Raw genomic sequence first — 25,907 nt, forward strand, 5'->3', positions numbered from 1 at the left:
ACTCGAGAGATGTGTCCTATTATTACCTCCATCTTTTATAACAAACTCCTATTAGTTTTCTGCTTTCAAAACAATGTAATATCATTATTTCTTATAAATAAAACACAGAGTGCACCGTCCAAGCTCCGCTGATATTTAAGACGTTGTTTCAGCTCCGACATGATTTAAACACAGCTGAGCGATTCTGAACAAAGCTAATGATTTGCTGGGTTTTTTCCACACAAAACCAGAGGGTGGATTAATGAAGTCAAACAGTGAGTATGTGTCATAAAAACAAGAAAGAAAACAAAACAAAAAAAAAACAAAGTAAAATGAAATCTACAATTTCCCCCAGAGCCAAACGCAGCCAGAGAGAGTAATCAATCACTTTCACAAAGAGAGAGAGAGATCGGACTGTTTCATTTCTTATTTAATGAAATGTGATTAGTCGGACACGCGGGTTAACGCTTTACCACCCATTCTATCAGACTATCTACATCAGGCTGCCTCAGCCCTTGGGTGAAGATAATAGTAAAACGTGGTGGTAACAAGGCCTATACATGCAGGAAGTCACAGTAACAAAGTGAAACTGGTCTGATATACTGCAAGACATATTAAACAGGATCGGCAAATGCTATGGAAATGTTGTCAGTGAATAAATCACTTATAACTTTTGTTAAAAACACATTTTTTCATTGATGCTCCATTTTATTTTAAATATATATTAAATATATTGCAGCTGACATCATAATCCAGTTCATCCCTGGCACAGCCTTGGCACACAATGCATTCCAGAAAGAGAATAGAAACATTGAAACATTCTTCGTCTCTCTCTTCTGACTGTCAGGTGCAAGGGGCGGACCTTATTGCAATGACTGACAGGGGGCTGACGTGGAGGTGCCCCGTTAAAAACCCTTTACTTGCTTATCTAAATCCAGCGTTTATGTCCCACTTCTTAAACGATTGAAGACTAGGGGAGAGTCTGATGGCGGTAGGCAGGCTATTCCATAGGAAGGGAGCCGCCCGCGAGAAGTCCTGCAAGCGTGAGTTGACCGTACGGGTGCGAGCATCGGACAGGAGGTCAAGGGCAGAGCGGAGAGACCAAGAAGGGGCATACCTATGGATCTGTGAAGAGATATAAGAGGGGCTAGAATTGTTCAATGCTTTATAGGTATGGGTTAGCATTTTGAATTGACTCCTATGGGATACAGGAAGCCAATGTAAGGACTGACAGAGGGGTGAGGTGTGAGAGGACCAACTAGACAGGAAAACCAGTCTGGCGGCAGCATTTATTATAGACTGTAGAGGGGCTATATGGCTTTTGGGAAGACCAATCAGGAGGGGCTTACAATAATCCATGAAGGAAATTTCTAGAGCATGGACAAGCTCCTTGGTAGTGTCTTGTGAATGAAAGGGCCAAATGCGGGGTATGTTTTTAAGATGGAATCTACAGGATTTGGCAACATACTGCATGTGAGGCTCAAAGGTGAGGCCATAGTCAAGTATGGCGCCCAGACAGCTCACTTGCAGGGATGGACTTCCGTGGATACCACTAACTTGAAGGGAGAGTGAAAGGGAATGATCATTAAGTATTAGGAGGAGGAAACATAGTCAAGTATGGCGCAAAGACAGCGCGCTTGCAGGGATGGACTTACGTGGATACCACTAACTTGAAGGGAGAGCGAAAGAGAAGGATCAGTATTAGGAGGAGGAAACACAAGGAGCTTCGTTTTAGAGAGATTGAGTTTCAGAAAGTGGGAGGACATCCAGTCAGAGATGGAAGATAGTCAAGCAGTGACACGTAATAAAGCCAATAAGATGCCACTTGTAACACCACGCCTTCGTGGGTGGTATAAAAGGACTATTATGGAAGATGGGAGTCAGATCTAAAGAAGCCGATCCCTCGGCGAAACGCGTCATCTGACTTGCTACATGACGTCATCACGTACGTCCCGCCTCCCGGAAGTATCCTGTGGACATTGCCGAACTTGGGCGTGCACGGACTGTTTGTTTTAGCCGGTGGCTGCACAAACTCATAAAACGACAGTTCCCACAAGGATCCGGTGATTTTTAATGCTGTTTTTGTGGAATAAATCGTTTTACCTTATTGGCTGCAGTGGACATCAATATTTGGGCTGTTTGAAGTAGAGCAGGCTCATCTGCTCTCTGCTTGTGAGTGAATATTTGCCATTTGAGGTTCACTTCAGATATGTAATTAGAGTAAGTGTACTTTATTCTTTTTTGTGCACTGGATCACTTTAAGTGGTTTTTGCATTTTGCACTTTTTTACACTATCCGTATATATGCACATTGCACTTTCTAGGACTGGAAAGTTTTTTTACTACTCTCACTTTATTGATACTGTGAGAAAATTTGCACTTTAAATTTTCAGCGCACTTATTTTTTCTGTTTGGAAAGCAGTAACACGTTGCAGGACGGCAGGGGAGAGGTCCAAGAGAGATATATCTGGGTGTCATCAGCGTACAGGTGGTAGTGGAATCCAAAAGAGGTAATACGTTTGCCGAGAGAGGCAGTATAAAGAGAAAATAGAAGAGGACCAAGGACAGAGCCTTGGGGGACTCCAACCGACACAGGACAAGGGGAGGAGGTATCATTGGAAAAAGAGACACTGAATGCGTGTTGGGAGAGATAAGAGGAAACCCACCAGAGGACTGAGTCACAGAGATCGAGTGATTGAAGAATTTGGAGAAGGAGAGAATGATCAACGATGTCAAAGCCAGCAGAGAGGTCAAGAAGAATTATTATGGAGTAGTGGCTTTTGGATTTAGCTGCGATTGGTCATTAGTAACTTTGATAAGAGCAGTTACTGTAGAGTGGAGAGGGCGGAAGCCAGATTGGAGAGGGTCAAGGAGAGAGTTGGAAGTGAGGAAGTGAGACACACAAAGTCTTTCCAGAAGCTCTGAGGAAAAAGGGAGTAGGGATATGGGACGATAGAGGGGGAGGACGGGTCAAGAGATTTTTTTTTCAGGATTGGTACTACAATGGCATTGCTAAGGTTGGCAGGGACAATGCCAGAAGAGAGAGAGAGAGCAGTTGAAGATGTGTGTTAAGGAATGCACAAGACAAGGGGAGAGAGATCTGATATGGTGAGATGGGACAGGATTTAGTAGGCAAGTGGTGGGGCGAGATAAAAGGCAGCCACCTCTTGTTCAGTAGCCGAGGAGAAAGTCTGAAGGGTAGGAAAGGCATGATCTACATGTGGTTGAGAAAGAGAACGGCAAGGTGGGGAGAATTCTTTCAATCTTGTCAGTAAAGTAGCATCGGCTGTAAGGTTAGTTTGGGGGGTGGCCACAGCAGGGCGAAGAAGAGATTTAAAGGTGTCAATGAGATGCCTGGGATTGTGGAAGCATGAACTAATGAGAGAGGAAAAGTATGACTGTTTAGCGAGGGCAAGAGTTGCGCTGTTTAAACACAATATGAATCTATAATGGAGAAAGTCTGACTGGGTTCGAGACTTCCTCGCAATGGGAGCAACTCTGCAGATAGCGTGTTGATTTAGTATGCCACGGTTGGGGCGTGTCCTCCATGAGGTGCATGTTTGGAGCGGGGCTGCAGCAAGAGGGAAGGGATGGATAACAGTTGTGAATCAATATCAGCTGACAGCTGCTGGAGGTCCTCCCGAGTTAAGGGTGGTTAGGCTGAGGTTGTTGGGTGAGGGGGTACTTGAGAGCAAACAGTAAGAGGTGGTGATCAGAGAGAAGAAATGGAGTGTTGCAGATATTAGATCTGCACTAAATCAAAGCGTTCCTATAAGGAAATAGCTGACGCTTGATGTCATCATGCAAAGCGTGAGGACGTCCAGCGTCAGTTACCATCCAAAGGGCTTTTTGATCCAGGAAGCACCTCTAGTAGCTGTCTAGTATACAGCCACTGGAGACAGACTCAATTCTCCAATGTAAATTGCAGTTTCACTAAGTGCAATAGGGACACTGCACCCAGTGTCTGGGTGGCTATACTGTCCCTTTAAGGAAGCAATCACAAATATTGGGACATTTAAGCTTGAACAATATTAAGAGACCCTCAAGTCAATGAGATATGGATTCCCTGTGCATAGAAGGCTACTAGCCCTGTCTCACGAAAGAGGACAATAAGCAGCAACAACTATTTTGTGCAGGTAAGGCTTGTCTGGCTTTTTGAGTGTGGGATTGACCTGACATGTCAGTGCAAAGATTCTCTTTATAATGGGAAGAAAAAGCACTAATAATATACATGACTGAGATTTATTGGCTGAAAATGTGCAGAACACCCAATTCTACCTTTCTGCAAAGTAAACTGCGGTGACTTTCAATCTGCCCTGGTGGTGAAAGGGTTAATATCTGCGGTTTTCATTCCCCCCTTGTTCAGTGATGAAGTTAAATCACCGTGTCCGGCAGCCGTTTGTAAAGCTGTAATAATAATACGGGTTATGATGGGATGCAGTTACCTCGCACAATGTGTGTAATGGGCCCGTTCCCATAAACACCTGTAATAAAACCAATTACAAATGGTTAGAGATCATTTTGGGGAATTTCAGCGTCACCTAAATGTTTCATTTTATTTTGTTTAATCAGTGCTATCCCTGCGCACTGCCCCCGTCATCTGCACATCCTTTGCATTATAAATATTAGCGCTGCCCATGGGCTGGAGGAGGGTCACCCAATTAAATGCTCTCTCTATAGGGGCACCCTCTTATTAGCCGACAGCTCACTTTGTAATAAATTGTGGAGATAATGTAAAACACATAATAAAGTTTAAATAGTTCTCCATAATTAAGGTACTCGCTAGAATTGTGTATAGCAAGAACATTTGATTTGATTCTGGAAAATTATTTAGACAAACAAAAGGGTGCAATCAGTGTACTGCAAAATATACACATTATCTAAATATAAATATAATAATATAATATAAATACAATACAATATATATTGCAGTAAAAGGATAACAGCATTTTCCCTCCATTTGGTTACAGATCAAGTGAGAAAAAGTAACCAAGAGACGGAAAAAGAGGAGGAACAGTAATTTTTTTTTAAATAAATCTCTATTTTTATATTTATATATAAATATAAATGGTTTTATCATCTTTCCTTTTATTATAAATCTATACACTTATCAGCCACAACATTAAAACTACCTTCATAATATTTTGTTTGTAGCGGACTCTGGGTAATCCGACTAGTTACCTCCGCTATTTTCCCTCTTAGCCAGACTGGAACCTTGTGTGATTATAACTCATATTCCCTCAGTAACTAGACAAGACATAGTTCTGGGAGTCATCTGGTTTATTCAGGCAAAACATGCTCATTTTATACACAGACCCCCAGCATGGGGTTTCCAAACAAGAATCTTACAAGACACTCCGTTGTGTCCCTGTGTCTGGGAGATAATTGGGTCAAGGAACTGTAACTTAATTATCTCTCAGTTACAGGGAAACATACAAAACATGTATAATCCCCCAAAAGTGCCCTGAATATTCACAGGAACCCCACATGTCTTATAACCCCGATAGCTTAGATCCGAGAGCCGAAGTTGACCAAATAGCGTTCAGATTCGTTCGGTAGAAGAGAATCGCCACTGGGGTAAAGTTCTGACGGGCCGGCCACAAGGTTGAAGCCTAAAACAGTTCCATAAAAGATGGGGCAACGGCCAGTCCAGGTTCAGGAGTTGTTGTACGAATACTATCGAAGGTTTCCTCCTGCTTTCAGGGAGCGAATGCTCCCCCTGGTTGATGGTATCTTTCTCCTGAAGAGCGCTCTCCTAGCTGGTCTGGACTCTGAGGTAGAGTTTCCCAGATTTTTTTGCAAGGTCGTATATCCGAAAAAGGGTTCCATGTGCTCGACGACCATATCCTACTTCCTGTGTTCGAGATACAAAATGGCCACCATTCCTTCGACCACATGTGCTCAGTTATGCGAAATGGCGGCCACCTAGGGGAAGCACTAATTAATTGGTTCCCTTGCAGTTAACACGTAAGGGGGTGGTCGGTGTTCGGGTGTTATAACAAGTTGCAGGGGGGTCGCTGTTCGGGAGCCGAACCAGGTGGGTTTGGGTAGGATAACTTCACATAGTAACGTTACTATCGGTCCCAAAAAGTGGTACGTTCCGCCACAGTGTCGGTCCCTCTCGTACTGCCAAAACAGCTCTGGTCCATTTTTGATGCTCAGGTCATCATTGAATGCGCTTTCAGCAGAGGATGGTGGTCATCATGGGCAATCTGCCGGTCTGCTACTATGCTGCCTTATACGCAGCAAACTGCAATGCACTGTGATGTGACACCTTTCTATCATGGCTAGCATTAAATTTTTCATCAATTTGAGCTACAGTAGCTCTTCTGTGTGACCGGACCAGCCAGGCTATCATTCACTCCCAATGTGCATCAGTGAGCCTTGGGTGCCTATGACCCTCATGCTGGTTCACTGGTTGTCCTTCCTGGGTAGGTACTAACCACTGCTTAGATTGAACAAGACTTGCCGTTTTGGAGATACTCTGGCCCAGTGGTCTAGCCATTACTATGTGGACCTTGTCAAAGTCACTGACTGTTCACTTGCTGCCTAATATATCCCACCCCTTGACAGGTTCCATTGTTACAATCAATGTAATTCACTTCACCACCGGTCAGTGGTTTAATGCTGTGGCTGATCAGTATATTATATATACAGTTGTAATCAAAATGATTAAAATTATTCAGTGAAAATCCGGTTTATTGTCAAACTCTACAGACTTTCTTTCAACTGTTTGCAATGATCAAATCAAACAAAATCAATTGAAATAGATCAACACAATGCATGCTTCAAGTGATTTCTCCAAACTTAACTGAAATATCAACTTTTAATGTCTTCTCCAGTCTAAAAATTATTCAACCTCCTGAATAGAATCCTTCATAACAGCACATATATGCAAAACACAAATGCTGTCTGAATCACACCTGATGCAACTAATCAAGGGCTTTATTAGTTTCACCAGGTGTGCTTGAGCTGTAACACTTGAAATACCTGAACTGGTTAGGGGTTTATTAACCCCTTAAGGACCAAACTTCTGGAATAAAAGGGAATCATGACATGTCACACATGTCATGTGTCCTTAAGGGGTTAAGTGTCACGTTTGACTGCATGTTAGAAATATGGCTAAGTGAAAAGAATGGTCGACAAAGTTAAGAGACCAGATCATCACAGGATACAAAAAGATAATGAAGATATTAAATGTTCCTAAAGACACCATTGGAAGCATAGTTTGCAAGTTCAAAGCTGAAGGAACACTATCTGGACGGGGCAGAAAAAGGAAGCTATCAATGGTTGCAACCAGATTTCTGAGAAGTCAGGTTGTGAAAAACCCTTGAGTGACTGCAAAACACCCGCAGCAAGACTTGGTAGCAACATGCACTGAGGTTTCAGTGAGCACTGTAAGGCACGTACTAATTGCAGAAGGTTTCCATGCCAGAACTTTAAGGCGTATGCCACTTCTAAATTTGACCCAAAAGCTAAAGAAAAGTCGGCTTTAATATACTCAAAATCATATAAATAACCCACAGAAGTTTTGGGATTCTGTTCTGTGGATCGGTGAAACAAAACTGAAACTTTTCGGACCAATGTATCAGCGGTATGTCTGGAAGAAGAAGAACGAAGCATACAGTGAAAATAACACTCTGCCTACAGTTAAGCATGGTGGTGGCTTGGTGATGCTCTGGGGCTGCTTTGCATCCTCAGGCACTGGAAACCTGCAATGTGTGTGGAAGGCAAGATGGATTCATTGAAGCATCAGGATATCCTAGGAGAAACCGTCATGCCATCTGTGAGGAAGCTGAAGTTTGGGCATCATTGGACCTTCCAACAAGACAATGCAAGCATTCCTCAAATTCCACCAAGGCTTGGTTGCAAAAGAAGTCCTGGAAATCAGTGTTTATCACAGTCACCTGACTTGTATCAGTTAGACAATCTATGGTGGGATTTGAAGAAGGCGGTTGTAGCAGGCAAACCCAAGAATATTTTTGAACTGAAAGCTATTGCTTATGAGCAATGGGCTAAGATTCCTCAGGAATGCTGCCGGAAGCGGGTGTCTAGCTATTAATCTCGTTTGCAGCAGGTCATAACAGCAAAAGGGAGCTCTACTAAGTACTAAAGATGTTTGCCATGAAGGGGTTAAATCATTTTGAGACTGGAGAAGTCATTACAAGTTTAATTTTCAGGTGAATTTGTGGAAACCACTTGAAGCATTCCTTGTGTTGAGCTATTTCAATTGCTTTTGTTTGATTTGTTCATTGCAAACAGCTGAACGTCTGTAAATGTTGACAATAAATCTGATTTACAATGGGGGTCGAATTTTTTTAAAGCTGTGGTTTATTAAATAAATAAATTAGACACTTTTAACTTGATCTGTGAATAAAATCAACATTTCGTGGTTGTCCCCAGGGCATCAATCATCTCTTTTTTTATAACACAGGTGGAACTGTGAATCCCGAAACAAAAGGACACGCTCGTCCATCGTGCTAGTTGTTGCTTGGTTGTACATTTGTATGGCGTCTCTGAGATACAGAATTCAATTATCCTAAACTCCGAATACAGAGGTTTTATACTCGGCTCCTAAAGCCCATTTTCAAGATCAAGTCCCCAGTAAAAGTCCCCCCAGGAGATCTCTCAGCTGCACACATTCGTTTAACTTTATTTATGTTACTCATAATATGCCAGATGTATCTGCATGTATCTGCACACACACAGGAATATACACACACGCACAAACACACCTACAGGAACATAAACAGACACACACACAGGAATATACACACACGCACAAACACACCTACAGGAACATAAACAGACACACGCACAGGAATATACACACATGCACAAACACACCTACAGATATATAAATACACACACGCACAGGAATATCCACACATGCACAAACACACCTACAGATATATAAATACACACACGCACAGGAATATACACACACGCACAAACACACCTACAGGAACATAAACAGACACACGCACAGGAATATACACACATGCACAAACACACCTACAGATATATAAATACACACACGCACAGGAATATACACACATGCACAAACACACCTACAGATATATAAATACACACACGCACAGGAATATACACACACGCACAAACACACCTACAGGAACATAAACAGACACACGCACAGGAATATACACACATGCACAAACACACCTGCAGATATATAAATACACACACGCACAGGAATATACACACACGCACAAACACACCTACAGGAACATAAACAGACACACGCACAGGAATATACACACATGCACAAACACACCTACAGATATATAAATACACACACGCACAGGAATATACACACAGACACTAACAGGGAGCTACAGACACACACACGCACACACACACACACACACACACACTCCATTGAATGAGTTAAATGCTATGTTTTAAAGCAGATGTTCTGTAAAGCTAAATGTGGCCCCTTGTTGAAAGGAATATGTGTGGATTATACCTTGGATGCATAATTAACAAATTTCTATGCAATTGAATTCTCCAGAATAAATTCCCCGGGAATGTGCCAATTGCATAATTCTACTAAACAATGCGGATTATTAACGCTTTATTACGTCTTGGTTATTGTGAGACAGATACTTGTTTGGTTTATGGTACTGTGCAGGATATACTTTATAGATAAAATATGATTTCTATACACAGTCCCAGTCTGACTTCTCAACAACTGTGCACTACAACTCCCATGTACTCAGCCAACAATAACTGCAAAACAATGCAGGGAAGTTATTTGAGTATGACAGCTGCTGTAAAATAAAAGGAGTGTGATTTACTTAACCCCTTAAGGACCAATGATATTTAATGTGGTTATTGCTGTGGACTCTGAAACGTCCTGCTTACACACCATTGGCAGATGTGTACCGACACTACTTTAAAGACTTGCTTCACATGATGGGATTATTTCATCAATGGTCCTTAAGGGGTTCATTTTGCCAAACACACAGCATCTTAAAAAACCCTGAAAAAGATACTATTTTTTTGCGAGTATTTCACACTACCCTATTTCGGAGAAAAGAATCGTTTAACACTTATCGAGCAGTGATAAGCAGTTACACTGTCACAGGGCTTGTCATTAATATTCAGCTAAAATGAATTCTACACATTATCATTACTTGTGATTAGAACCAAACACTGAACCGCTTCAGGACCAAGATATGCAAATCCAAATTATAGTGAACATACACGTCATTGGCACTGAAGGGGTTAAAGAAAAACGGTAACCGCTGGTCCTCTGGCTGGCTAAGCATAGTGTGCGCTGTGGTAGATTGCAGCTAAGATGCTGGAGTCTTACTCCTCTTCCTACCCACAGCCACTGGCTTCACCACTAATAGAACCCCTACAAATACCACTAGAATATAAAATTGTGTGCATGTAGGTAAAAAAAACTAACCCATTAACCACTGCGGCCCCTTGACTGCTAGGGTGTAGCACTGTACTTTTAAATGTATTAGGTTCCAGTATGTTGTATAAGGAGGATTGGCTTTTACAATCCCTCCGCCAGACGCACGGTGTTAGAATGGCGTTCCATCAAACAATATGTTCTGTGACAGCCGGTGAAGACCAGTGTTGGAGCAGAGGGAATTCTCACCCTTTACCCTCGCTCACCGGTGCCCCCCTAACAGGGTGCTGATGTTGGGGGGTATATTTTAGCATTAGGAGGCTCTGCAAACAGAGCAACTCTAAAGCAACAGAGTGGAATGATTGACAGACTGCTGAAACTATAACCATGGAAACCAGTGGGATTATTTTAGTTATTTATAAAATAGTAATTTCTGTCCTCTGTATGGTCTTATTGTATACTTTAATTGTATTGCAATTGCAGCTGTATAAACAAGATGCTTAAAAAAAAAAAAAAAAATACAGTTCTGGATGACATAAGGGGCGGATTTACCCTCCCTGCAGCCCCAAGGCCAGTTTCCTCATATATATAACTGTGCAAAAATCAACGGGTCGAAACGTTGATTTACATTTTTTGCACAGTTATTGGATTACAATAAATACTTTTTTCTACATATTAATGTATGTAAATGTACATATTTTGTACACTGAGGAGTGCCCAGCAGTTGGTTATTGTTATATATATATATATATAGGGAGTTATATATGTGTGTATGTGGGCTGGCTGCTTGTTGTGTTGCATTTGTGACAGTATGCTGCTTGTGTGGAGTCTGATTGTGGAGTTGTTTGTGTGTATTTGTGGATGCTGCTGGTGGGGTTGTTTGTGTGTATGTGGGGATGCTGCTGGTGGGGTTGTTTGTGTGTATGTGGGGATGCTGCTGGTGGGGTTGTGTATGTGGGCCGCCTGCCTGTTGTGTTGTATTTGTGACGGTATGCTGCTTGTGGGGCTGTTTGTGTGTATGTGAGGAAGTTGCTTGTGGGGTTGTTTGTGTGTATGTGGGGATGCTGCTGGTGGGGTTGTTTGTGTGTATGTGGGGATGCTGCTGGTGGGGTTGTTTGTGTGTATGTGGGGATGCTGCAGGTGGGGTTGTGTATGTGGGCCGCCTGCCTGTTGTGTTGTATTTGTGACGGTATGCTGCTTGTGGGGCTGTTTGTGTGTATGCGAGGAAACTGCTTGTGGGGTTGTTTGTGTGTATGTGTGGATGCTGCAGGTGGGGTTGTGTATGTGGGCCGCCTGCCTGTTGTGTTGTATTTGTGACGGTATGCTGCTTGTGGGGCTGTTTGTGTGTATGTGAGGAAGCTGCTTGTGGGGTTGTTTGTGTGTATGTGGGGATGCTGCTGGTGGGGTTGTGTATGTGGGCCGCCTGCCTGTTGTGTTGTATTTGTGACGGTATGCTGCTTGTGGGGCTGTTTGTGTGTATGTGAGGAAGCTGCTTGTGGGGTTGTTTGTGTGTATGTGGGGATGCTGCTGGTGGAGTTATGTATGTGGACCGGCTGCCTGTTGTAATGTATTTGTGACGGTATGCTGCTTGTGGGGTTGTTTGTGTGTATGTGAGGAACTGCTAGTGGGGTTGTTTGTGTGTATGTGAGGAAGCTGCTTGTGGGGTTGTTTGTGTGTATGTGGGGATGCTGCTGGTGGAGTTATGTATGTGGGCCGGCTGCCTGTTGTAATGTATTTGTGACATTATGCTGCTTGTGGGGTTGTTTGTGTGTATGTGAGGAACTGCTAGTGGGATTGTTTGTGTGTATGTGGGGATGCTGCTTGTGGGGTTGTTTGTTTGTATGTGTGGATGCTGCTGGTGGAGTTGTTTGTGTGTATGTGGGGATGCTGCTGGTGGGGTTGTTTGTGTGTATGTGTGGATGCTGCTGGTGGGGTTGTGTATATGGGATGGCTGCTTGTTGTGTTGCATTTGTGAGGTTGTTTGTGCGTATGTGATGAAGCTGATTCTGGGGTAGTTTGTGTGTGCGGATGCAGTGTGTGGGGTTGTGTATGTGAGGGATCTGTTTGTGGGGATGCATGTGTGGGGGAGATGCTGCTTTGGGGTGATAGGGTATGTGTTGGGTCTGAGTTTTGGGAAATAAAGGGGTCTTGGTGCTGTAGCGGGGTTGAGGTGGATATTCCAATATTTTATTACCATTATTCTCTATGGGCATTCCATTCTGTTCCATTATTGTCTATGGGCATTCCATTATTTTCCATTATTGCCTTTGGGCATTCCACTGCTCTGTTAAAGTCTATGGGCATTCCAGGGTGTAGAGTAACAGTAGTGAGGATGACAAGAGTTTTGGTGATGTGGATAGTTGACAAGGTGGTGGGACAGGAGCCATGGTTGGGGAATAGGCACTATAGTTTGAAAACAGAGGCTGTGGTGGGTGGGGGGTAAGGCTTTAGTGGGGAGGGGGTATAGTAGCTATAATGGGAGGACAGGGGACTGCGATAGGAGGTCTAGGATTGTTGTGTGGGGACCTTCCCCTCTCCCTGATGCGTACCTTGTGAGGACCTTCCCCTCTCGCTGATGCTTGCCTTTGGCTAGAAAGGGAGCAACCTAAATCCTGGTAGTTTGCTGGGAGATGATGCTGTCTATACCACAGTGGGCTAGTCCCAGGGGATTTTATCGAAGCAGCAAACACTGTAATACAATATTGAGCGTCAGACCTGCCTAACCCCATGGCAGGAGAATGAGCTGGTAAGTCAGGGATTACAGGGGCATCACCACTATACCTTTTAAACACAGGTCATCATATGGATCCAACAAACTCCTGCTGCAGGACAATTGTAAGCGCTTTGTAGCAGACTATGCCACGGTCACATCCTGTTCCTGGCTGTAGATCATTTCTGGCAGTGGCTTCTGGTATCCAGTACTCTTTTTACAATTCTTGTTTAGTTTTTCTTGGTTTTCTGGTATTCTATTCTGTGTCTGGTTTTCTTTATGCTGAGTTTTCTGGGTTCATTCCTTTATTCCGTTCCTGGAATTCCCAGTCTCCTGGATTCCTTTAAATGTTTGTTTTTTGTTGCCACACCTGTTCCTTTTCCATTAATCCTTTTTGTTTCAGTCTGGTCCTGCAGGCAGTGGTTTCATGTCCTCTGACCCATTCTTGCAGGTAAGTAGTGTGTGTGTTTTATTGTTGTTTATTTAGTCATGCATATCTAGGCAGTTAGGACCCACCGTAATTGGAGTACTTTGGCGCAGTGGTGGGCTGCATACATCTTGGCCATTTATGTATGTCTAAATCTCCAATGTTTATTGCACAAATTAGTTATGTCTCCTCTTGTTTTGCCTTGTATCTCTTGTCTTGTTTTATTTGTATTCCCAGTTCATGCTTTGCCCTGTCATGTTCTGGGTTATGCTTTCTGTCCTTCTCCGGTTCTGGGTTCTTCTAGTCTTGTCTTGCTATCTTCTTTGGTGCCTGTTCTAGTCTTGCCTTTTTTCTAGTACTGGATACATATCTGCTGCAGAGCCTCCCTATTCAGATCCTGGGAGGTCTGCATATTGTCATCTGGCACCTGGGATCCAAGAAGCTGCATCAGGTCCCTGGTATGTGACCGCACAAACGCTGGTGCTCAACACCAGGGGGCGTGCGTGTGGTTACCCTGCACCAGGCCCTGATAATCCATTTCCACACAGTGACTCCTAACTTCAACATCAGGCATACTGGGTCCCGGTCACCGGACCGCCACCCCTGACCGCCACATGAATGGAATATAGTCTTTCCATCTGCCCAGAAGAGCTTGCAATTACTTATTGAGATTTTTTATATTGAAGTTTGGGCATGTGAATGGTCCAAGAAGCCTTAGAGAGCTAGTTCCTCATTGCGGCTTTCAAAGCTCTGTTCCATTCAACTCCTCATATAACAAATTCATTTCATTCGGAATAAGTGGAATCTAAAAGTCAATTTGCAAGAGTTGAGTAAACGGCAGGCTGAGTGTTATGGGAGTTTAACTCGTAATAATGGATAATACTTTGAGGTCAAATAGAAAGGGTTAACTGTCCCCTCTTTACATGACTGAATTCAGGTATTGCAGCTCCCTCTGCCTATCGCCGTAAATGATTAGTAATGTAACTGGTGAGGATGCCAGGCAGCTGCCCAAATGATTACACGCTAATTTATCTAATCATCCATGAAAAAGGTTTGTTGTGAATATTTATTCCCCAGAAACTCTCATTATAATGAAAGCGATTGTTTAACGGAAAAGTAATACTCGATGAAACAATGAAATGAATCTGCACACACACAGTATATGACTGCCAGTTTTCATGTCAGCTCAGCATGCATGTGGTCTGTGTGTGTATGTGTCTATGTGTGCAGGTTTGTGTATACGAGTCTGTGTGTATGAATGTGTGTGTGTATGTGTCTATGTGAGTGTTTATGAATGTGTGTAAGTTTGTGTATATGAGCCTGTGTGTATGAATGTTTGTGTGTGTGTATGTCTATGTGAATATTTATGTAAGTATGTGTATATGAGTTAGGGTGTGAGTCTGTGTTTGCATATATTTGTTCATGTGTGTTTGTGAATGCGTGAATGCGTGTATGTGTATATCAGTCTGTGTGCATGAATGTGTGTGTGTCTATATGAGCGTTTATGAATGCAGGTAAGTATGTGAATATAAGTTTGTGTATATGAGTTTGTGTGTATGAATGTGTGTGTGTGTGTGTATGTGTCTATGTGAGCATTTATGAATGTGTGTAAGTTTGTGTATATTAGTCTGTGTGTATGAATGTGTGTGTGTATATGCCTATGTGAGCATTTATGAATGCAGGTAAGTATGTGTATATGAGTCTGTGTGTATGTGTCTATGTGTGCGTTTATGAATGTGTGTAAGTTTGTGTATGAGTCTGTGTGTATGAATGTGTGTGTATATGTCTATGTGAGCATTTATGAATGCAGGTAAGTGTGTATATGAGAGTCTGTGTGTATGAATGTGTGTGTGTGTATGTATCTATGTGAATTTTTATGTAAGTATGTGTATATTAGTCAGCGTATGAGTCTGTTTGTATATATTTTTTCATGTGTGTTTGCATATGAATGTGTACGTGACCAGGGCCGGCGCTACCATAAGGCGGCACAAATGGCCGCCTTAGGGTGCAAGGACCCGAGGAGCGCAAAAATGTCAGAGTGACTGGCGGGAGCACGGAGAACTCCGCACCCGACGGTCAATTTCTGCAGCAACCTATCCAGCTGGCTGGGAAACGTGCAGCTGCTGAGGGAAGGGGGCGGAACAGCGAGGAGCGACCGCGGCAAATCTCTTCCTGATCTACAGGCCACTGGGATATGTGACATCATATCCCGGCGGCCAACTGCTGTGGAGACAGGAGGAGAGCTACAACAGTGCAGCGGGACCTCTGTCTAGCAACTATAAGAAACAGTAAGTCTGTGTTTGTGTGTAAGAGTTAGAGTTTGTGTGTGTGTTAGAGCCAGTGTGTATGTAAGAGTTAGTGTATGTGTCTCTGTGTGTAAGAGTTAATGTGTGTGTGTTAGAGCCAGTGTGTGTGTGTGTGTAAGAGTTAGTGTGTGTGTGTGTGTTAGAGCCAGTGTGTATGTAAGAGTTAGTATGTGTGTGTGTTAGAGCCAGTGTGTGTATGTAAGAGTTAGTGTGTGTGTGTTTGAGCCAGTGTGCATGAAAGAGTTAGTGTGTGTAAGAGTTAGTGTGTGTAAGAGTTAATGTGTGTGTGTTAGAGCCAATGTGTGTATGTAAGAGTTAGTATGTGTGTGTTAGAGCCAGTGTGTGTATGTAAGAGTTAGTGTGTGTATGTTAGAGCCAGTGTGTATGTAAGAGTTAGTGTGTGTGTGTAAGAGTTAGTGTGTGTGTCTGTGTGTGTAAGAGTTAATGTGTGTGTGTTAGAGTCAGTGTGTGTGTGTAAGAGTTAGTGTGTGTGTGTGTTAGAGCCAGCGTGTGTGTTAGAGCCAGTGTGTGTATGTAAGAGTTAGTATGTGTGTGTGTTAGAGCCAGTGTGTGTATGTAAGAGTTAGTGTGTGTAAGAGTGAGTGTGTGTATGTAAGAGTTAGTGTGTGTGTGTGTAAGAGTTAATGTGTGTGTGTTAGAGCCAGTGTGTGTGTGTGTGTGTGTAAGAGTTAGTGTGTGTGTGTGTAAGAGCCAGTGTGTGTGTAAGAGTTAGTGTGTGTGTGTGTGTGTGTTAGAGCCAGTGTGTTATGTAAGAGTTAGAGTGTGTGTGTGTGTGTGTGTTAGAGCCAGTGTGTGTGTGTGTGTGTGTGTGTGTGTATAAGAGTTAGTGTGTGTGTGTGTGTGTGTGTGTGTGTGTAAGAGCCAGTGTGTGTGTGTAATAGTTAGTGTGTGTGTGTGTGTCTATAAGCTGTGTGTGTAAGAGACTGTGTGAATGTAAAGCAGTGTGTGTGTGAGAGATTGTGTGTGTGTTACAGCCAGTAAATGTGTGTATAAGCAGTGTGTGTAAGAGACTGGTTGTGTGTCTGTTAGAGCCAGTGAGTGTATTTAAGCAGTGCAAGTGTGTAATAGACTGTGTGCGTTAGAGCCATTGTGTGTGTGTGTAATGGTCAGTGTGTGTGTGTGTGTGTATGAACGAGTGAGTGTGTGACACAAGGGGGTAAAGAAAAGTAGGATGAAGACACAAAACACATAAAAAAGGCTGTGAGCTGAACCATGTTCCACACATTTGTCAAATCAGTTATTTTGCTCTAAATGTTGCAGTTCAGTTTTCACTTAACTACAATTTGATGGTTAGTGAATAAACCCCACAGTCTTCACAATTTCTCTGCTTTTTCTTCTCTACTTAGTCTTTCCAGACTGTATTTTTAATTCAATTTTTCCTGTTTATTTACTTAATTTTGTACTATCAGAATCATCTTAAGTGGTTGGCAGGAAGGTGGTAGATCTGCAATATATATGCAATATAATGGCTACTACTGCTATTGGCCAGACATAGGGGAGCAGACATAGGGGAGCAGAGACTGACCCACAAATGAATTTCGTGAACGGCACTGAAAGAATAGATACATAGAAACAGACAGATTCATGTACAGAAGTATAGCTATATATGTGTATATTTATATATAATTGTACTGGAGTTAAATAATTATTTTGCTTACGAACAGAAATGCACTGACCATCAGTCATATTGATATGCACACACAGGAGCTCACTGACACTGATGCACACACACAAGCTCTCTGACAGACACGCTCATACAAACATGCATATACAAGTTCACTGTGAGAAAATCTCATTGATACACAGAGACAAGCTAACTGTCAGACTACCTGACACACTCAGACAAGCACACTGTTAGAAACACTCACTGACACAGACAGTTAAGCACACTGTCAAACACACTCACTGTCGAACACACAGACAAGCACAATGTCAGACACACTCACTGACACAGACAGAAAGCACACAGTCAGACACACTCTCTGATACAGATACAGACAGACAAGCTCACTGTCAAACAAACAGATAAGCACACTGTCAGACACGCTCACTGACACAGACAGACAACACACACACTCTCACTGTTACTCACCACATGCTGGGGATTTTGAAGCATAGTGATGGTTATTAACTCGGTGGAGCCTCTTCCTATGGACTCTAGACAGGTGGCATTGGGTGCATAGTTTCACTCTGCCTCCTCCTGTCTAAAATCAGCCGCACTTGTCCTGGTGATTATGGCAGCCAAACAGGGAAGGCGCTGACAGACGTTGGTGGCTCTCCAAAGTGATTTGTTTCACAAAATTGTGGGGGAAAAAAGGTTCTTATACCTGACATGTCTACCAGTCTAGCGCGTCTCAGGGAAAGCACTTTCCACAATGCGGCCCAGACATGCAGCTGCAGCAGACTACCCCTCTCAAAGAGCGTCCTAGGCCACTGCGTAATTGGCCTAATAGAGGCGCTGGCCCTGTACGCATGCACATGTTCCCCTGCAAGCATTTTGTTTTAGCGGATTATACCTAATGGTTTACCCCCTGAGATGAAGAAAAAATAACAAATGGCCTCTGCTGGTGGGACCTAAACTAAGTTTGCAAATCCACAAAACACAAAGTAGAATATTTATAAAAATAAAGGGCTTAAGTAAACGTAGCTAATATAAATACTAAAATCCACAGAAGGGCTTTTGAAAAATGTATTAATAAACATTAAAAACATTTATTATTATGCCACATGGGACGCCGCCTCGATATCGATATGTGTAAATCATAAAGAAAAGGAGTACAAAACACTAATGCGGTGGTATCTCACACCACTCCAGCTCACCCAGATGGGAGGGACAGACTCCGATCGGTGCTGGAAGGGATTTGGGGAGAAGGGCACCTTCATCCACCTATGGTGGGAATGCGAACACATAGCACCGCTGTGGCACGAAGTTGCGCATTTAACCTCCCGAATCCTACATACCGACATCCCACTAGATCCTTGGATCTGGCTCCTGTCCAAACCCCATGGGGACTCACCGAGAGCACAAAACAAACTCATTGCTAAAATTGCACTAGCCACCCAGAGAACCATAGCCGCAAAATAGAGGAGCCCCGATATCCCCACAATGGCCAAGGTAAAGCAAAAAATGAAATAGACTAGGAAAATGGATAGCCTCTCAGCACTCATCCATGACAACACCAAACCCTACCACAAAATCTGGGACCCCTGGCTCCTCGAATGCCACCTCCCCAGGTGAAAAGCCAACCAAGGCGTGAGGTGACACCCCCTTTACCTAACCTGACTTGAATCACCATCATGACCCCTAGGTATGTACCACCACCTAACACTCACGCCACCCCCGCAAAGAAGCTGGGAAAGCACCCATCATGCTTTAGGGCCTTACACCACCTCCAAGAAGGCCTGGAAACCATATGATCCACATACAGGGGTTGGGCTTGCATGGCTGGTCTACCAAGAGGATTCAGACAGACAAAGACCCCCCCTACTTCCCCCACTACATCACAAAGACATACGACAAAGTATGCCCTGACGCAACATAGACCACAAGGAGACAGACCCATAAAAAACAGGTCAACAACATGAAAAGTCACGGAATCCAGAACCCAACCGGACAGAATAATTTTTGCATGAGACAAGCCAACAAAAGTCCTTCTAGTAGATGGGCTCCCCCGCTGCGCCCAACTCCTGCTAAATTTCTCCCACACCTCTGACAGCCCACACTAACAAAAGCCGTCCTCCCAAATGAAACTAAATGCACCCAACAGGCTCAGAGGTTGTAGAAAAGAGAAATCCACGGACGTAACCATGGTATAACAGCCCACACTGAATAAAGGTCACAACAAAAATAGCTAGGTTAACAGAAACAAGTATTAAAGACATGGTAGCCTCATCGAGTTTCCCACCATGCCCAACACATAACAAAACCCATTACACGCAAACCCCTTGACAGGAGTCACAATTGATGTATACGATATCGCATATCAAAATGTATTGCAAGTACTCACCAATCAGTCTCAGGTAGAAAATGCAATGTAACTGGACCTCTGTTCCTAACCCCCACCTTTTCCTTTCTGTATCCCCCCTTCCCCACAGAAAGAAATCCCAGGGAGAAACCAACAAAACTACCCTTGAAGACTTATTCAAACAGCAGAATTGTTACCATTTTATTACAAATGTCAAACGATTTATGTATTGCCAACCTGTATCCCCAGATTCTTTTTTCTGTACCCCCTCCCCCATAAAAATAAATCTTCAAAATAAAGAATTTGTAAAAAAAAAAATAGAGATCAATAATTTAGATAGGAAATCCAAAACGTATTTTCCAATAAAAGGTTGACAATGTTTTACATTAAAAGAAAAAAATTAAGACAGTCAGGAATTGTGTTTAGCTAAAAATGTTCTACTCAGTATATTTACAAATGACATGCTTCATTGGTTACAAAAATGAATCATACAAATTTTAGCCACTTTGTAAAGTACAAAATGATGGATAAACTATTTCAGAGAGAAATTGAAGTCAATAGTCTAAAAAGATCATTTGTGGCCCAATGTTCTACAACTGGAATAATCACCATGGAAACCAACAAGTTCCTGCTGATTGCTCCATTTTAGCAATCTGAGCCTGAATTGAAGAACTCTTTATATACCGGAAGTTTGAATGTAATTAGTGTTACGATAAACCATGCAGCAAGGGATAGAATTATGGAAAATCCTCAATACATGGATCGAGGCTGTGGGAGATGGGGAATTAATGTGGATTATTATGAATAATTGCATAAAGTATATAACAGGCAATTTAGCTCAGGATTTCTCAAAAGGAAATGATTGGGAGCATCAATTAATTGTGGATATTTAGTGTCTGTTTCATCTACTAACTTTTGCTAGTTAAGGCTCCTCTTTTCTTTACTCAAAGATCTGATTATCGAAAATAGAAACTTTGTAACAGTTTAACAAATCAGATTTTTGTATATATTGACCCAAACCTACTAAATATCATCATTTCTAGAACACAGCAAACAGCATTCATCTAGTGTCTCATAGTCTGAGCACTCACCTATGTGTCTCCCATACATGTGGAAGGCAAATGCTACACAGTAACGTGCTTTCCGATACTGAGACTTCGTTGTTACATTGTATAACGGGCTGATGAGTCTTGCTTTGTCTCCTTTTTCGCGTGGTCTGGAAGCTTCAATAAACATGTAATATCCTATTGGAAAGAATGAAAGCTTTACGGTTACCAACAACATTACATAAGATATAAAAGATATAAAAATAAAAGATTTTATGCATATGGTAAAACAATGCCATCACTTTCTAAATAAATGACATTCAAGTGGAGGACCACATTGCTGACCCAAACCGTGTATACAATAGGCACACTATAAATATACTATGGATCTCAGCTGGCTCACAAAGCCCACACTAAGACATCACCAAAGTAACGGCGTGTTAAAGAGCAGTAAGAGGTATTTATACCATGTATCCAGGAGGATAAAGCTATACTAAATGGTCCAGCTGGTAGCTACCTTCACGTCTGTTACTGTAATCCATCTTAGGGCCGGTGTTAACAGTTCTCTTGGGACTTTCACTCAGCAAACTCTGTCGGGTCCAATTAAAGCTATCATTGTCATCCTGTACAAAGCCACAGATTTTCTCATCTTCGAAGTGACACGTATTATCTGCAAACAGAAATGGTGGCAGATCATATTCCAGATCAGTTATTACAGCTGCTGTCTACTTGTGTTAGGTGAACATGACAGGTATTTATCAGGGAAGACGGAAAAAATAGCACGGGAGAAAGGAAAAGGAAATGGAGGGATAACCGACATACATAAGGAGAGATGGTCGACACAGATAACGAGAGAGAACTGACACAGATAAGACGAACTAACACAGATAACGAGAGAGAACTGACACAGATAAGACGAACTAACACAGATAAGGAGAGATAACTGACACCGATATGGAGAGATAACTGACACAGATATGGAGAGATAACTGACACAGATAAGGAGATAAAACTGACATAGGTAAGCTGAGATAACCAACAAATATAAGACGAGATAACCAACAAAGATAAGACGAGATAACCAACAAAGATAAGGAGAGATACCCGACATAGACACGATGAGATAACCAAAAAAAGATAAGGATAGATAACGGACAAAGATAAGACATGATTACTAACAAAGATAAGGGGAGATACCTGACATGGAAATTGAGAGAGAACTGACATAGATATGGAGAGATAACTGACAGATACGGAGAGAAAAATTACATAGATAAGGAGAGATAACCAACAACGATACGACAAGATAAACAACAAAGATATGGATATATAACTGACATAGATCAGGAGAGATAACCGACAAAGATAGGACGATATAACTGACATAGATATTGAGAGAGAACTGATGTAGATAAGGAGAGATACCTGACTTGGATATTGAGAGAGAACTGGCATAGAGAACAAGAGATAACTGACCGTTAAGGAGATAAAACTGACATAGATAAGGAGATGTAACTGACATAGATAAGGTGAGATACCTGACATGGATAAGGGGAGATAACTAACATAGATAAAGAGGGAGAATGGAAGAGGAGGAGGAAGGAAAAGGATGGAAGAGGGTGAGTAGGAAGAATGAGGGTAGAAAAAGACAGGACAGGAGAGGGGGAAACGGAAATGGATAAAAGAAGCGAAAAAAACAGAGAAAGATAAGACAGGGTAATAAAAGGATAGATGGAGAATAAAGAATGATGAGGAAGTATGGAATATCAAATGATAAGGAAGAGCTGGAGAAGGTAAAACTAGTCTCTGAAATACAGACATCTGGGAAAATACAGATTTACTTTTTTTTTTTTACACAGTTTTTTTTTTCAGTGCAAAACCTATATAATGTATAAAAAAAATTAATGCCCTTGTAATAATCTTAAAATATTATGTTAAAAAACTTAATTAATAATAATAATAATAATAATAATAATAATAATAATATTTTAGAAACTAAATATCAGGAGCAGAACAGGTGTAAATGCTTGGAGCTGTGTGCGCCTGATGAATAGTCTCCTACTTAAGCCTCTAACAATTATATACGGGCCTTTCCTCTCCACCTCATTTATTCCTAACAAGAATGCTAAAAGTGACCTTTCTCACAATCACATTGCAAAGTCTCCTTTGGAATTAATGAGCGGTGGGAACGACGGCGCCTTGGGAGGGGCCATTTCTAAAGTTTCAGCTCAAACATCAGTTTTCTGCCCTCTAGTTTAACCCTGTCACTGACGGAATAGCACATCTAATGTTAGCTTGGTTGGATCCCAATGGAGGATAAATCGAAAATCATATCACTTTAAAAAGTCGCAGAACTGCATCAATGACCAGATAGTCATCTAAGCAGAAAGTAAATTGTACTTAATAGTAATATTACTAGCACTAATAATAATGCTACGAGTGTAATGAAGTTGTTAATATCTGGAAGGTGTTTTCTGTGTAAATACAATGTATCTATAGACGTGTTACTGTATACATGGGGAGCTCTGTACATCCTGGATAGGTAGTGACTTCTCAGCCAATGATGTCGCTCTCCAAGGAACACAGAAAATGACACCATCAGAAAAATCAAACGTTATGCTAGTTTCTGACCATTTCTGTGTTAGTTAATAACCCTGCCACAGTCACACGTAATCTGTCTATGCAATCTGTGACTCGCACATTAATACTGTGATACTGCATCTATCCACCAGGGTACTCACCAGACGGATTGGGATAACTGATAGCTAAAGGAAAAAGAGCAAAAACACTCAATTAGCATTGTTATTTTGGTGCCATTGTACACAAACTATATTGTTAGAAAGCAGAGTGATTTTTGAAAATCAACATTGTCTATCCAGTAAATTCGAGGTTAAACACTTCACCCCCAACCCCTAAATGACTTTAGCTTGCTGAAATGCTTTATGTGTGAATAGTGTGTCCTCTTTTTTTGATTTTACAAAAAGTGCAGATTTCATTTAGGATGTGTTACTTTTATAAATGAACCTTGTTACACCCCCCTGGCTGTAAATCAGATAACCGCTCCTGGTTGTTTAGCCCAGTGAAGATAAACAGAAGAGGAAGCAATTGCCCAGAGCACGTGCCTTGGAAAGACATCTCATTGAGCTGCATTGGGAGTCTGTGATTGGACAACCACAGAAAGACTGGGCGGAGTTAGAAGAGGAGGGCTTACAAAGGCTGCAGACGAGAGATCTGCAGCTGTTACAAGCTGTGTCTAGATATATAAAAAATGCACAATTAACCCCTTAAAGGGACACTCCAGGCACCCAGACCACTTCTGCCCATTGGAGTGGTCTGGATGCCAACTCCCACTACTCTTAACCCTGCAACTGTAATTATTGCAGTTTTTTATAAACTGCAATAATTACATTGCAGGGTTAACTCCACCTCTAGTGGCTGTCTACTAGACAGCCACTACAGGGCACTTCTGCTTTTATAGCAAAGGTTTTCTTTGCTAGAGCGTCACTGGACGTCCTCACGCTGTGTGAGGATCTCCAGCGTCGCTCAATTCCCCATAGGAAAGCATTGAAAATCTTTTTCAATGCTTTGCTATGGGGAGACCTAATGCGCGTGCGCTGCATTGCCGCGCATGCGCATTAGATTTCCTCACCTGGTGGGTGGGATCAGTCTCGCCCACCGGCTGACGTGATTACAGGGAGGAGCGACGCCGACCCGAAACCACCGCCGAGGGACATCGGCGGGGTCTCAGGTAAGTGACCTGAAGGGGTTTTCACCCCTTCAGCTACCTGGGATGGGAGGTGGGAGGGAGAGGGAACCTGCAGTGCCAGGAAAATTTATTGTTTTCCTGGCACTGGAGTTTGCATTTAAGGACGGGGGATGTTCTATGCTGTCCTTAAGGACCCGGCTCTAAACGTCGGAGGGCGACATAGAACGTTCTCGGCGATCGCGGTATGAGGACTTACCTGGAAGCCCAGGGAGTCCCCCTGTTTCCTCTTCGACCCCTCTGGGCCATGTGATCGCGAGGTCCTTGCGAGGACCTCGCGATCACATGGACGGCATAGCCGTCCAAGGCATTGCCAGCAGGGGGAGTGCCTGTAATGACAGGTACTCCCCCTGCTGTCTGAAAAAAAAAAACTAAGAACGGTTTAAAACAGTGTAAAATTAAATTAAATATACTTAGATAATATATATTTATTATCATAAATATACATCCTACTTTCTAAGTGTATTTTAATATTAATATATAATATATAATTATAAATATACATTAATATCAAAATACACGTACAATGATATTGATTAAATATATATATATATAATTATCATTACATATATTTATATATAATATAAAATAAACATGTAAATACGTAAAAAAAATAAAAAAATAATAAAATAAAAATATATATATGTGTAATTTCGTTCTAACTGTATTTTAAAATTAATATATATATATATATATATTGATATAAAAATACATGTAGAACAAAATAATATACATATCTATATACATAAGTATATACGTATATATCACTATATATATACCTATATATAAATAAAAATAATTTAGAAAAATTATAAACACAGATATACACATATATATATATATATATATATACACACGTATACATATATAATAATTCTACGTATATATTTATGTAATAATTTTACATAATTAGGTCATTTTATTAATTACAATTAGCGGGACCTGCCTGACAACCCAGGCCAAAAGACCAGAGAATTTAATTTGCTGGCACTATATTTAACCCTGTTACTTTCCAAGACACCATAAAACCTGTACATGGGAGGTACTGTTTTACTCGGAAGACTTTGCTGAACACACATATTAGTGTTTCAAAACAGTAAAATGTATTACAACGATGATATCGTCAGTGAAAGTGACATTCTTTGCATTTTTCACACACAAATGGCACTTACACTGACGATATAATTGTTGTGATACGTTTTACGTTTTTCTAATATTTGTGTTCAGCGAAGTCTCCTGAGTATAACAGTACCCCTCATGTACAGGTACAGGTTTTATGGTGTTTTCAAAAGTTACTGAGTCAAATA

At 41.8% G+C, this 25,907-nt stretch overlaps 1 protein-coding gene across 2 annotated transcripts in view; it reads right to left on the reverse strand.

Moving 5' to 3' along the window:
* The window catches only part of MDGA1 (MAM domain containing glycosylphosphatidylinositol anchor 1), a 391,494-nt gene that overhangs the window by 56,575 nt on the left and 309,012 nt on the right, over positions 1 to 25,907 (reverse strand). For both annotated transcript variants that reach the window (XM_063444124.1, XM_063444123.1), the window contains 3 exons: positions 23,579 to 23,602; positions 21,355 to 21,507; positions 20,883 to 21,035 (listed from right to left, as the gene is read on the reverse strand). In XM_063444124.1, the coding sequence (XP_063300194.1) occupies positions 20,883 to 21,035; positions 21,355 to 21,507; positions 23,579 to 23,602 (330 nt within the window). The remainder of the gene's footprint in view (positions 1 to 20,882; positions 21,036 to 21,354; positions 21,508 to 23,578; positions 23,603 to 25,907) is intronic.

This window comes from Pelobates fuscus, chromosome 2 (assembly GCF_036172605.1).
Source record: "Pelobates fuscus isolate aPelFus1 chromosome 2, aPelFus1.pri, whole genome shotgun sequence".
Lineage (NCBI taxonomy): Eukaryota > Metazoa > Chordata > Amphibia > Anura > Pelobatidae > Pelobates > Pelobates fuscus.